Source organism: Mobula birostris, chromosome 19 (assembly GCF_030028105.1).
Source record: "Mobula birostris isolate sMobBir1 chromosome 19, sMobBir1.hap1, whole genome shotgun sequence".
NCBI classification, from domain to species: Eukaryota; Metazoa; Chordata; class Chondrichthyes; order Myliobatiformes; family Myliobatidae; genus Mobula; species Mobula birostris.
This window is the reverse complement of record NC_092388.1, coordinates 57,476,220-57,490,418: the sequence shown is the minus strand read 5'-3', so window position 1 is coordinate 57,490,418 and position 14,199 is coordinate 57,476,220. Positions and strand designations below refer to the sequence as shown.

Genomic DNA, 14,199 nt, shown 5'->3' with positions numbered 1-14,199 from the left:
AAAGACCATAATGCAAATGTATAATAGAAAGCAAGAAATATTTTAATTGACAAGGTGTATAACCATGACTTAGTTTTATCAGTTATAGTTTTGTTATATAATGCATCTAGAAATGACTGAAAATATAGAATTCCTGCTCTTTTTGGTACATTCAAAGGAAAATAACAGTTTGTGAGTGCAGGAGTTTAATTATGAGTTGCAGATCACAATTGCTTGCCAATTTGCACTACTCTGCAAAAATACTGTCGGATCTTTCCCATCAGCGTCAAAATTGCTCAAATTGCATCATAAATACAAATGATTCATTGCAGGCATGTAAAGTGGATATCTTTTTGTTTGAAGGTGAAAATAAAAAAAATTACAGTTGCTGGCTACCTGAAATAGAAACATTGTGTTAAAAATGCCCATCAGGTCAGTCAGCAATGTTATCTCTGTTTCTCTTACCATGACTGCCTCTGTGGAGACTGGAACAGAGTTAACATTTCAGGTTCAAAACTGTGAAGTAGAAGGCGAATGAAGGGACAGATGGGACAAAAAGAAGGTCTGTGACAGGCTGAGGCAGGGGTTATCATGAGGATCAGAGGTAGTGGTCCTCTCGTTGGTGGATTAATGGAGATAATACAAGCAGAGCATAGAGTATTGTGAAATAAAGGGCTGGGGACGTATCCGGCAAATCAGGCTACACATGAGTCAATATGATGGTTGACTTGCACCAGAAATGGGCTGTTCTGATACGGAGAAGGAAAATATATTTCTTGAAGTTCCTGAATTTTACATCTAGTCTGGAAGGTTGTTGTTGATCTTGCATTGACCATTGTTGCAATTGGAGGCACGATATTTATGTGCCATATTGATAGGAATTTCAGGGAGACTTCACCAACATGTCCCTGCATCACCTGATAACTGAACATTCAACTCTATTATAAAAGGGAAATTGAAATGGAAACTTTAGAAGATACTGCCCTAAAAGCACAACTAATAAAAAAAAATTAGCATCAGGATGTGCTTCTGTGTAAGTATATGTGATTTACTCAATTGATTTGTAGATTTCTTTTTCTACTTTCACCTTGCGCGTGTACTCCATCTCCGTACAATTTCCTTTAAGTGTTTGATGGAGCCACCTCAATTTAGCAGGTCCCCTGTAGATATTTCAAAGAATATATTCATAGATTGTAATTTGCTCTGTGACAGGTCAGACAAAGAGCATTAACCTTCCCCGGGAAATATGACTGTATATCCCATACACAGAGGTTGGTTACAATTTAGCATCCAGTTAATATAAAACTACAACCTCACCCTGTAAATTGTTGTTGCGTCTTAGTTTAGCAGATGTGCTGGCATTTCAGTTGATGAGTATTGATCCATCTGTCCTCTTGGTCTTGAGGATAGTAATTGCTTTTTTATTAAAGGAAAAACTAATTTTAAAAAAATTCTGTTCATAAATAGAAAATTTAATTCACACGATTATTCAATGAAAACATTTTAATGTAAACTTCAAATATAATATGCATAAAGATTGCCATATGTATTCTTTAATTGTTTGCTAATTTATTGAGCATGTTAATTGGTGTATTTGTTTGTTTTAATTGACTTAATTTTGTGTTTTTTTTAAGGCAGTCTATTCAAAACACGTTGCACAAGCTGTAAAAATGTATCAGAGAATTACAGGAGTCCTATCTGTCCGGCCTTAGCTGGAAAAGGGTAATGACTTCATAAAACTGATATTTGTGATGCATCTGTTGTATTTCTAGTGCGGATAAAAAATCAATTTTGCAGCCTGCTCTGATATTTATTTTTGGCTTTCCTTCAGGATTGCATTGTCTTTTTTCAAAAATCAGTGAGAGTTACTATCTGTATATTGCATATTTAGTCCAGTTAATGATTTTTATTTACGTTGTAATATCCTAATCACGATGAGTTAGATTGACTTTGAAAGACTTTTGGATTGGGTGAAACGTGTCGTGAATGGGCCACTTGGAAATTAGGCCAAGCGATGTTTACCAGAAATAAACAAAATGATATCACTTTACAAGGTGTAAACTGATACGCTGAATGAAAGCTGTGTAATGTTTAATAGAGGCTGATAATGGTTTATTTTTAATGGTTTATTTTTTAATGGTTTTTTTTTTCTTTCAAGTGCACCAGATCCTGATACAGAAGATGCCAGAATCCCGGTTGAGAACCTTCCCAGGTAGATATAATTGTATTGAGGTGTATAGTGGTCCTGAAGTACTTGTTTCACACTATACCAAAAGTAGGTAAATCTGCTATAGTTCCTTCACAGATCTGCAGTAACATTTTATCTATAAAATGTCCAACTTGCCATTGAAATAATTTCATGTTTAAATTTATCAAGATAGTTTCCACCCATTCTTAAAAGTTAATGATTAGAGTTAAGAATTAAATACAAACTATTCTATAGCACCTTATCACATCTCACAAAACTTATTAGACTTTGACATGTAGTAAATGAAAATTCACTAAAACCTGAGCAGAAGATGCTGGAAAAATTCAGTATGTGGGGTAGTATCTGTGGAAAGAGAAAATGTGCTTATTATTAGTTTGGATCAATATTATCTTCAAATATTCTGCGAGCAAAGTTTTCTCATTCAGTATGTTGTTTAGTTTTGTGATATCTATCAATGTTTTTGTGTAGCCCCGGAAATAGTTTTAGTAGAGGCCTTGTGTATCTTCTTCTTGGTCATTTAGCTGATAGTATTACGTAGCCTAGAGGATAAAAGATGAGAGCATCATCTGCAAGAAATCACAATTTGTTTAATATACACAAGCATTGTCACAGGAGAGCAGCATCCATCATCAGGGAACCCCACCATCCAGGACATGCTGCCATCAGGAAGAAGGTACAGGAGCTTCATTGAAAGAAAACAGGAATCATTCTGAGCATAAGGTGAAGAATTAAAGTTGTAATGAGCAATAACCATAATGTTCTAAAAAGAGCCAAGTGCAAGTCTCTTTCACTCATAGGTATGATTTGGGTCCCAGACAATGGGGAAATATTAGAAGGACAGGTGTTATACTTCCTGTTTCTTTGGATACTGAGGGATGTAAGGGTAATTAAGAAGTAGTTAGAGAGTACTGGAGTGAATGATCTCTTTGGAATGCTGGAAAAGGAAACTTATTTTGGTAATTGTGCTAGATGTGTCAATGTTTGATTGTTAGTGATGTCAAGGTTTAGCTTATCAGGATTCTGGAAAAAAGCGTAAGGGTTGCAATAACTTTCAGACAACTGCTGGAAATTGAGAGCAGTCAGCCAGAGTGGAAAGGAATCCTTAGTAAAGGGAAAAAAATAAAAAGCACCAGTTACAAAAACTGGCATAATCAAATTATGAAATTGGTGAAATAAAACCTAGGAGGTGAGGTGGAAAGTTGCACAGTCATGGGAATGGTAGAAGTTTGTTGTAATGGGCTTGTGGTGGATCTTGGTCAGTATTCTAATCCTGTTTCCAGAAGTGGGCAGAAAGAAATTTAGTAGGGGTTGGCAGCAAAGATTTTATTTTGATTTTTGCTTTCAGGAAGAGTATGAAACTAGAACAATAAACTCATAGCACGGAAACAGCCCCTTTGGCCCAGTTGGTCCATGGAGTCCAATGTGCCACACCAAAGAGAGTTCCATTTGATAGTGTTTGGTCCATAACCTTCTGAACCTTTCCAATTCATGCACCTATCCAACTGTTTGAAAAGTTGTTATTCTGCCTGCCTTAACCACTTCCTCTGCCGACTCATTCCACAACCCTTCGTGTTATTTAAAAAAAAGTTGCCCTTCAAGATTTTATAGTCTTTCTCCTATCGTCTTAAACCTCCCCTCAAGTTCTTGACTTCAGGAAAAGACAGAGTGCATTCATTCTATCTATGCCCCTCATGATTTTATACTCCTCTATACCCGTAAGTTTCGTACATTGTATGGAATGAAGACTTAGCCAGTCCAATCTCTCCCTATAATTGTCTCTCAGTAATTGGGAGATTCTCTCAGAATGTTGTGCAACATTCCCTAAAGGTTAACTTGCAGGTTGAATCAGTGGCAAGGAAAACAAATGCAGGGTGCTGAATCTGTGGAATTCATTGACTTGGATGACTGTGTATATTGAGTATATTTAAGGTGGAGATTGATAGATTTTTGATTAGTCAGGACATGAAAGGTTACAGGGAGAAGGCAGGAAAATAGGGTTGGGAGAGATAATCAGCAATAATGGAATGGCAGAGCAGACTCGACGGGCTGAATGGCCTAATCCTGCTCCTATATCTTATGGCCTTGAGGAAGGGTAGCACACTTCAAAGGTTATTTCTGGCCGGGAGTTTTTAGATTCAGTGACCTGTTTTTGAACTGTAAAATTTTTGAGATAAACGGCACAGAAATGATAATGATGACACATTTAAGATCCTGAACTTCAGCACTGAAGAATAAAATGAAGTCGAGCCTGTCATAGGATTAGTCCAGACATGACTCCACCTAAACTGGTAAATTGGTTTATTATTGTCACATCTACCAAGGTGCATTGAAAAACTTGTATACCATTCATACAGATATATTTATTATAGCAATGCATTGAGGTGGTACAAGGTAAACCAATAACAGTGCAGAACAAAGTATTACAGTTAAGAAAATTCAGTACAGGGAGACAATAAGATGCAAGCTCATTAAGAAGTAATAGTAGTGGTGGTGGTAGTAGTAGTAGTAGTCATAACAAAATGGATTGTGAGGTCAGGAGCTCATCTTATCGTACCAGTGAACTGATCAATAGTCTTGTACCAGTGGAATAGGAGCTCTCCTTGAGCCTGGTGTCTTTTGTATCTTCTACCTGATTGGGGAGGTGGGGGACAGAAGAGAAAATGTCTGTGGCAGGTGGTTTATTAGCTGCTTTACCAAAGCAATTAGAAATGCAGTCAGTCCTTTGTGTGGCAACTGGGTCCCACCATATGTTGAGCTGCATCCACAACTCTGCAGTTTCTTACTGTCAAGGGCAGAGTAGCTGCTATACCAAGTATGATGCAGCTGGGTAGGATGCTTTCCAGTGCATTGATTTTAAAAATTGGTCAAGGCCAAAGGAGACATGCCAAATTTCTTTCGCTTCCCGAGAAATTCGAGGTCTTTTGAGCTTTTTTTGGCATGACATTAATGTGTTTGGACCAGAAAGGCCTATTGGTGATGGTCACTCCTGGGAACTTGAACCTCCCAACCCTCCAAACTCGGCACTGTTGATGCAAATAGCACATGCACACCCCCCACCCCCCGCTTCCTGAAGTCAATAACCAGCTCTTTTGTTATGAAAGGTTGCTGTCATGACACCACGTCGTTAGTCTCTGCATCTCCTTCCTGTACTTCAGCTCATCATTATTTGAGAAAGAGTATCATCATCATCAAACTTGTAGATGGAGTTAGAGCAGAATCTGGACACACAGTCATAAGTGTATTGGGAACAGTAGAGTAGGCTGGCCAAGGCACACATTAACTTCAGCCTCCCAGACAACCTCAGCCACTGCAATTTGCTTGCCACTGGCAGCCGGCATCTCCCTGGCCTTGCACTCAGCTGGACAGTAAAGACATGCACGTAGGACTATTGCTTACTGACTGCACCTCTGCCTTCAGTACTACAATTCGACAGAGAAAGTACTCAGGAAGCTGAATAGGCTAAAGGTCGATAAATCTCCTGGACCAGATGGAATGCACCCGCGTGTTCTGAAGGATGTAGCTGTGCAGATTGCGAAGGCATTAGCGATGAACTTTCAAAAGTCGATAGATTCTGGCATGGTTTCGGAGGACTGGAAGATTGCAAATGTCACTCTGCTATTTAAGAAGGGGGCAAGGAAGCAAAAAGGAAATTATAGACCTGTTAGCTTGACATCGGTGGTTGGGAAGTTGTTGGAGTCGATTGTCAAGGATGAGGTTACAGAGTACCTGGAGGCATATGACAAGATAGGCAGAAACTCAGCATGGATTCCTTTAAGGAAAATCCTGCCTGACAAACCTATTACAGTTTTTTGAGGAAATTACCAGTAGGCTAGACAAGGGAGATGCAGTGGATGTTGTATATTTAGATTTTCAGAAGGCCTTTGACAAGGTGCCACACATAAGGCTACTTAACAAGATAAGAGCCCATGGAATTACGGGAAAGTTACATACATGGATAGAGCGTTGGCTGATTGGCAGGAAACAGAGAGTGGGAATAAAGGGATCCTATTCTGGTTGGCTGCCAGTTACCAGTGGTGTTCCACAGGGGTCTGTGTTGGGGCTGCTTCTTTTTACATTGTACATCAGCGATTCAGATTATGGAATAGATGGCTTTGTGGCTAAGTTTGCTGACGATATGAAGATAGGTGGAGGGGCTGGTAGTGCTAAGGAAACGGAGAGTCTGCAGGAAGACTTGGATAGATTAGAAGAATGGGCAAAGAAGTGGCAAATGAAGTACAATGTTGGAAAGTGTATGGTTATGCACATATGGTGTATTGGCATAACTAATAAACGGGCAGACTAATATTTAAATGGGGAAAGAATTCAAAGTTCTGAGATGCAACGGGACTTGGGATTCCTCGTACAGGATACCCTTAAGGTTAACCTCCAGGTTGAGTCGGTAGTGAAGAAGGCGAATGCAATGTTGGCATTCATTTCTAGAGGAATAGAGTGTAGGAGCAGGGATGTGATGTTGAGGCTCTATAAGGTGCTGGTGAGACCTCACTTGGAGTACTGTGGGCAGTTTTGGTCTCCTTATTTAAGAAAGGATGTGCTGACATTGGAGAAGGTACAGAGAAGATTCACTAGAATGATTCCGGGAATGAGAGGGTTACCATGTGAGGAACGTTTGTCTGCTCTTGGACTGTATTCCTTGGGAGTTTAGAAGAATGAGGGGAGACCTTACAGAAACATTTCGAATGTTGAAAGCCATGGGCAGAGTGGATGTGGCAAAGTTGTTTCCCATGATGTGGGAGTCTAGTACGAGAGGGCATGACTTGAGGATTGAAGGGCGCCCATTCAGAACAGAAATGCGAAGAAATTTTTTTAGTCAGAGGGTGGTGAATCTATGGAATTTGTTGCCACGGGCAGCAGTGGAGGCCAAGTCCTTGGGTGTATTTAAGGCAGAGATTGATAGGTATCTGAGTAGCCAGGGCATCAAAGGTTATGGTGAGAAGGCAGGGGAGTGGGACTAAATGGGAGAATGGATCAGCTCATGATAAAATGGCAGAGCAGACTCGATGGGCTGAATGGCCGACTTCTGCTCCTTTGTCTTATGGTCTTACAATTCAAAGCAAACTCATATCCAAACTTCTAGACTTAATTTTGCAAATTAGTTGTTGACTTTCTGACCAACAGATTGCAGTCAGCAAGGATACAGCAATACCTCAGCCAGGATTTTTTTCAGAGAAGGGTCCTAACTAGGACTAGACAACATATTGTTTCACATACCCTATGAAAAACAGGTTTAGTTGTGACTGCGGTGATCATCATAATGCTTTCTCATCGCAAGGTGTTTATTGGAATCTAATGAGAAGCTCAATGTGAGAGGATTAAGTCTGGTGGAAGAGAGTGGTGGTAGATGGGGCAAGAGAGGGTGTTCGTGGTCATTATAATTGATTATTTTGATTAGTCAATGTTGAAATGTTCTGTAGATCCCCAGCAAAGAAATAATTAAAAATCTAAAGATTTGGAGTTGCATCATGTAAGGCTTGGGCATGTGTCCTGTCCTTGTCCTGGTCTTCCCTTTTGTTTCTTATGTGCTAATTTCTGATCATGTGCATTAACACAAGAGGAAATTAAACTTTCTAATTTTGTTCTTTAATGTAGAATTCTTAACACGTGTATTTTTTTTAGATGTGAAGAGATGGGCTGTAATGGTCTGCTTCGTCCGCACGTCGTGTGGTTTGGAGAGACTCTAGATTCAGATGTCCTGATGGAAGTGAATAAGGAACTAGAGATTTGTGACCTTTGTCTTTTGGCAAGTAGACATTTGCTTACATTACATCACAGGAAGGGTCATTTCAGAATATGATATGCTCAATGGAAATGATAGCAAGCCTTTGCCCGATGCACTATGCATTGAACTATGAATAGTACAAAATAGATGGCTCACATTTGACTGGCTAACCTGGCACTATTGTATCTTGTCATGCCTGGTAATGCAGGAGTGAGATAGTGGCTTAAGACTTTGAAAGAAAATTACAAAATAATGTTGAAGGTTCAATCATTCATTTTATTGTCACAGTATGCAACTCTCGATATTGGTCTTCTCCAGATGGCCATGAAATACAGAAAAACTGTGGGAGTTCTTGAAAGAAAAGACATCAGCTCCCCCCCCGACACAAAAAAAAGAAACAAAACTCGCAAACCCCAAAACCCCCACCCCTCCTTCACACAAAAACTAACAGATCACCCACATGGAAAACAGCAGCTAGAATATTAAAAGCCCCAAATCCCCAACCCCCTCCCTCGCAAAAAGAAAAAAGCAATGATGACGTCAAGCTCCCAACCCCCCCTCAAAAAAAACACCAATGATAACACCAATCCCCCAACCCCCATCTCTCACACAAAAAACAATAATTACCCATGTAAAACTTGTACCAAAATTGTGTGCTTATATCCAATATACTTATCTTAGAACACAAATAACAGAAAGTCACTGCTTGCCCTGAATGTGAAATAATTATATCCAAGAACATTAATCCTTTGCCTGGCCAGCTATGTATTTAAAAAAAAAAACATTCTGGGTAACTTTCATTCAGAAGCAAAACCCCTTAAGCTACAGTAAGGATAAACACTCTGCAGATCAGGAGTAGATTTTTTTTCAAAGTCAAACTGTTATCCAACAATGTTTTTCTGATGTCAGGATATTCCCTGTGTATGATAGAAAACTATGTTTATTTATCCAAGCTGCTTTCCATGTTTTGAGATGTTCTGTGAAATAATGAAACACAAATATCGCCCTCTAATCGTGTCTGTCCTGAGAAAGACTTATCTCCGAGAAGAGCCATTGGTGTAACAGTATCGAGAGCCCATCTTTCAAGTCATTCCAAACAAAGTAGAATGTTCTCTTAAATGTTTTTACTCGTTTCAGTCAGAGGTGCCAGTAAGTTGGCATCACCATTGATGTCTCCTAATTTAATTTACAAGATTTAGGTTTTGTGCCCTTTCTCAAATTGGGTCATTAGCTTTAAGAATAGTGACCATTGATATATTTTTCCTCCTTTAATCAACTAAAATATCGGGAAATATAATTAACAAAGTAATTACATGAAAGTTATTTATAATTTTCATTTACTTTCGGAGATTAGGGTTGTCAGTTGTGAGATGATACCTAAATAAATTGCAAAATATAGATGTCTCATGGTTCTGGTAAGGGTGAAGATGTGCAGAGGAGATTCATGAGGATGTTGTGTAGGTGGAAGATTATAAGGAGAGACCGGAGAAGCTAGGTATGTTTTCCTGGAGGGCAGGAAGTTGACAGTGGACATGATTGAGGTTTATAACATTTCAAGAGTTACAGATAGGGAGGACATCAGTCCTCGTTTATTGTCATTTAGAAATACATGCATTAAAAAATGATACAACGTTCCTCCAGAATGATATCACAAGAAAACACAGGACAAACCAAGACTAAAACTGACAAAACCACATAATTATATAGTTACAACAGTGCAAAGCAATACCATAATTTGATAAAGAGCAGACCATGGGCACGGTAAAAAAAAAGTCTCAAAGTCCCGATAGACTCATCATCTCACACAGGCGGCGGAATGGAGGAACTCTCCCCGCCATGAACCTCCAAGCGCCACTAACTTGCCGATGCAGCACCATTGGAAGCACCCAGCCGCAGCGGACTCTGAGTCCGTCCGAAAACTTCGAGCCTCCGACTAGCCCCCCTGACACAGCCTCTCCGAGCACCATCCTCTGCCGAGTGCTTCGACCCCGCCCCAGCCGCCGAGCCACAAGCAAAGCCGAGGACTCGGGGCCTTCTCCGGAGATTCTGGACCACACAGTAGCAGCAGCAGCAAAGCAGGCATTTCAGAAGTTTCACCAGATGTTCCTCCGTGCTCTCGCATCCGTCTCCATCAAATCGGGATTGTGCACGGCACCCTACTTGACAACTAACAGACATCGGCACCGGAGTGGCCGCTGCAAGCTGCGTCGCACCGCCATCTTCTCCTCCCGCCTATAGTGAACAAAACTAGATTTGGGTAAGGTGTAAAAGACTTAGTGGGCACCTGAAGAACAGCTTTATCATCAGAATGCTGGGTTCTTGGAACACCCTGCCAGAGGAGGGAGTGGTGAAGGCAAATTCACTGACAGTATATAAGAAGTGTGTAGCCCAACACTTAAATTGCTTAGATGTTGAAGGCTGCGGCAGAAGATGGAATTTGTACAGATTGGCGCCCACTGGCTGGTGTGAACGTAGTGGGCCGAGTGCCCTGGTTTCTTGCTTTACAACCCTTGTGTAGCAAAACTAATCCAAAGACAAAACAATTGCTGCTAGCCTGCAACAACCATGGGGTTGTTATACTTGCACAACACACCCCCCATCTCCAATGAAATGATTGCAAAGAGTCAAATTCCTTATTTTGGTCCCATATTACTAATTAGCAAGCATATAATCTTAAAGCAATATTAAGTAGTTAGCAAAGATATGACCTCCCTCGGTCCAAAGCCGTAAACTGCCTCGAAATAGACAAGAATATGACACTTTTCTTTTTGCTTTTACCACGCCCCCACTAATGAGACTAGTTACCATAACAAACATAATAAATGCACAACACAGCATACAATGGCTCTAACACCTTAATTCCTTTTTGGACATTAACATAAAACCAAAATAGGTCATTCTGCCTCTTTTCATGTCTGTTTTGCCGTTCAATTAGATCATGTCTTTTTGCATCTCATAATTCCATTTACTGCCTTGCTTCCATAACCTTCAATGACAAAACACCCATTAATCTTCAACTCTGAACTTCTTAATTGACTGTTGACAGCTTTTAGTAGGTAGGACTACAGAAGAATTGCTTATTGCCCCTACCTAGAGTGCAAAGTAATCCTTCCTGATATGACTGATGTCCTAGTTCTAAATTCAATCATAGGTATCATCTAGGCCAGCCCAGGATGATTTCACCCTTTGGATATCACCTCTCCATATTTAAAAGATTAACACTCCAGTTCATACGATCAATCTTCAAATTAAATGTTAAATGGGAACTAGCTAGATATTTGCACAATTGCATAATTTGCACTTCTTTGTATTCTAGCTTCTGTGAGATTTAAAAAATCAACTTTCATTAACCTTTTATATTCGTTGATTGCTACAAGAAAAACAGTATTTTGTGACTTCTGTGTGTGGATCTCAATCTCACTGCAATTTCAGGTTACTTATCTGGGTTTAGATACAATGTAGAACTGATTTAAGGCTAAGACATCTAAATTCTTGCCAAGTCGGTCTGGGACTAATTCATTAAAGAGTTTTCTCTGGCTTGTGAAGGAGGGTCTGTGAATGGATCATTCCCAGTTTTACTGTAGCATGGCTTTCTTTTTTACTGCAGTTAAACATATTAGAACCAAAATATCTATCTGAGTTAAGGCACAAAGCTGTAACACAAAGCATAGATACAATGTAGCAGCATCTGAAAAGGTAAAGATGTGATGGGCAGTAAGATACTTTACTCTTGCTGAAGTATTTGAAAAGTTTGTTTTAAACCTTCAATCCATATTTTGGATTTGGTGTCAGATGTATTGCTGTTTAAAAAAAACATTGATTTGACAACATCCTCCTTAAACTAGGTGCATTAATCTTTACAGCAAGTTAAATCTTAATATTGGAAGTTTAATGGTTTGCTACATTAAATAAATCTGTGCATTAATTAAACTTGGGATTCCATACAATGCAAGTTAGATTGTGTGCTTACATACCCTTTTGGAATTGTTTACTCAGGTTGGGACTTCATCAATCGTCTATCCAGCAGCATTGTTTGCTCCCCAGGTAGCTGCAAGGGGTGTGCCAGTTGCAGAGTTCAACACTCAAACCTCAAATGCCACCACAAAATTCAGGTGGGTGAACATTGTGCCCTGGTTAGGCACTTAGCCAGGTATGTGCCTGTGTTTATGATACAGTGGAGTAAAGTTTAACACCTTTCCTAACAGTAAGCTGACTTTGTTTGAAATTCTGGAGTTCTAAGATCTCCTTATGGAGATGCGTTTGCAGTGTATGATTATCATTAGTTAATTTTAGTTTTTGAATCTGCTGTCGTAATACAGGTGAAAATACACCTATTTAATTATTATTCTAGTGTAAAGGATTGGTAATTTCTTCTATACAAATTATTTTAATATTGTTGAATAACATAATTTGCAAGTTTCTTTTTAAATAAACTTGTTTCTTCTTTTCTGTCAACTTTTTTTGTACTTAACAAGGTTCTGCACAAAGTTTTTTAAAAATTTATCATTCACCCAAAGGAGAAAATTAGGTTAATGATGCTTCAAACATTGGGCTAATGTTTGGCAACCCAAATCAGCAGAAAGAATGGATTTGGTGACAAAGGAAATCAAACTAACTTAATGTAAAATAGGATGTTTCATTAATCTTCCCAGATGAATGTGACTCACTTTTGACCACTAAAACAGGTTGAAAATGAAGAATCAACTGGAAAAAATGTCCGATATCTTATAGAAATGTTGTTTTCTATAATATTACTACAGGAGGAACAGGTGTTTTAAAAGATAGACATGTTGGTATTTGAACATCTGGGCACTCTGAGTTTACATGATAGGCAGGCCTAATTCAAAAAAAAAAAATTGCTTGGCCTAGGCTGCGTTACCTCATTTCATTCACCTCTTTGTAAGATATTCTCTCTGGGCCAGTCTTACATGTTGTATTTGTCAGGAATGCTCTTGTTTCTGCAGGGGTATGTATGCAATTTTCAGGCCTCATTTGCTCCATCAGTCTGCTTCCCAAGCTCTCCTCTCCAGCCCTTTTATTTATGCTCACCTTTGTGTGCTCACTTGACTTTACCATTATCAATCAATTCTATCTGAGTGTAAATCAATTGCCAAATGCTACTTGGTTACTTTATGAGGGTGGGTGGAAAATGAATGACAGTTACCTTGGCGGGGGGCGGGGGGAGTACAGAATCACAGAATCAGTGCATGTCAATACTGCTTGATTTGAAGTAGCCCAATAAATTTGTTTACATGGGTCACCTACTTCCTAGCCTAAAATATCTTGTTTGTTATGACAGTTCTTCCTTCAATCTTTCTTTTAGATAGGAATAAATTGGACAATAGACAATAGATGCAGGAGTAGGCTATTCAGCCCTTCGAGCCAGCACCGCCATTCACTGTGATCATGGCTGATCATCCACTATCAGTATCCAGTTCCTGCCTTATCCCCATAACCTTTGATTCCGTTATCTTTAAGAGCTCTATCCATCTCTTTCTTGAAGGCATCCAGAGACTTGGCCTCCACAGCCTTCTGGGGCACAGCATTCCATATATCCACCACTCTCTGAGTGAAAAAGTTTTTCCTGAACTCTGTTCTAAATGGCCTACTCCTTATTCTTAAACTGTGGTCTCTGGTTCTGGACTCACCCATCAGCGGGAACATGCTTCCTGCCTGCAGCGTGTCCAATCCCTTAATAATCTTAAATGTTTCAATAAGATCCCCTCTCAGCCTTCTAAATTCCAGAGTATACAAGCCCAGTCGCTCCAATCTTTCAACATATGACAGTACCGCCATCCTGGGAATTAACCTTGTGAACCTATGCTGCACTCCTTCAATAGCAAGAATGTCCTTCCTCAAATTTGGAGACCAAAACTGCACACAGTACTCCAGGTGTGGTGTCACCAGGGCCCTGTACAGCTGCAGAAGGACCTCTTTGCTCTTATACTCAATTCCCCTTGTTATGAAGGCCAGCATGCCATTAGCTTTCTTCACTGCCTGCTGTACTTGCATGCTTGCTTTCAGTGACTGATGTACAAGAACACCTAGATCTCGTTGTGCTTCCCCTTTTCCTAACTTGACTCCATTTAGATAATAATCTGCCTTCCTGTTCTTACCACCAAAGTGGATAACCTCACATTTATCCACATTAAACTGCATCTGCCCACTCACCCAGCCTGTCCAAATCACCCTGCATTCTCATAACATCCTCCTCACATTTCACACTGCCACCCAGCTTCGTGTTATTGGCAAATTTGCTAATGTTACTTTTAAT

At 39.7% G+C, this 14,199-nt stretch overlaps 1 protein-coding gene across 1 annotated transcript in view; it reads left to right on the top strand.

The window, feature by feature from the left end:
* The window catches only part of LOC140212625 (NAD-dependent protein deacylase sirtuin-5, mitochondrial-like), a 32,938-nt gene that overhangs the window by 15,234 nt on the left and 3,505 nt on the right, over window positions 1–14,199 (top strand). Inside the window, 4 exon segments of the mRNA XM_072283659.1 lie at window positions 1,614–1,701; window positions 2,138–2,191; window positions 7,823–7,946; window positions 11,922–12,037. Coding sequence (XP_072139760.1) covers window positions 1,614–1,701; window positions 2,138–2,191; window positions 7,823–7,946; window positions 11,922–12,037 — 382 coding nt within the window.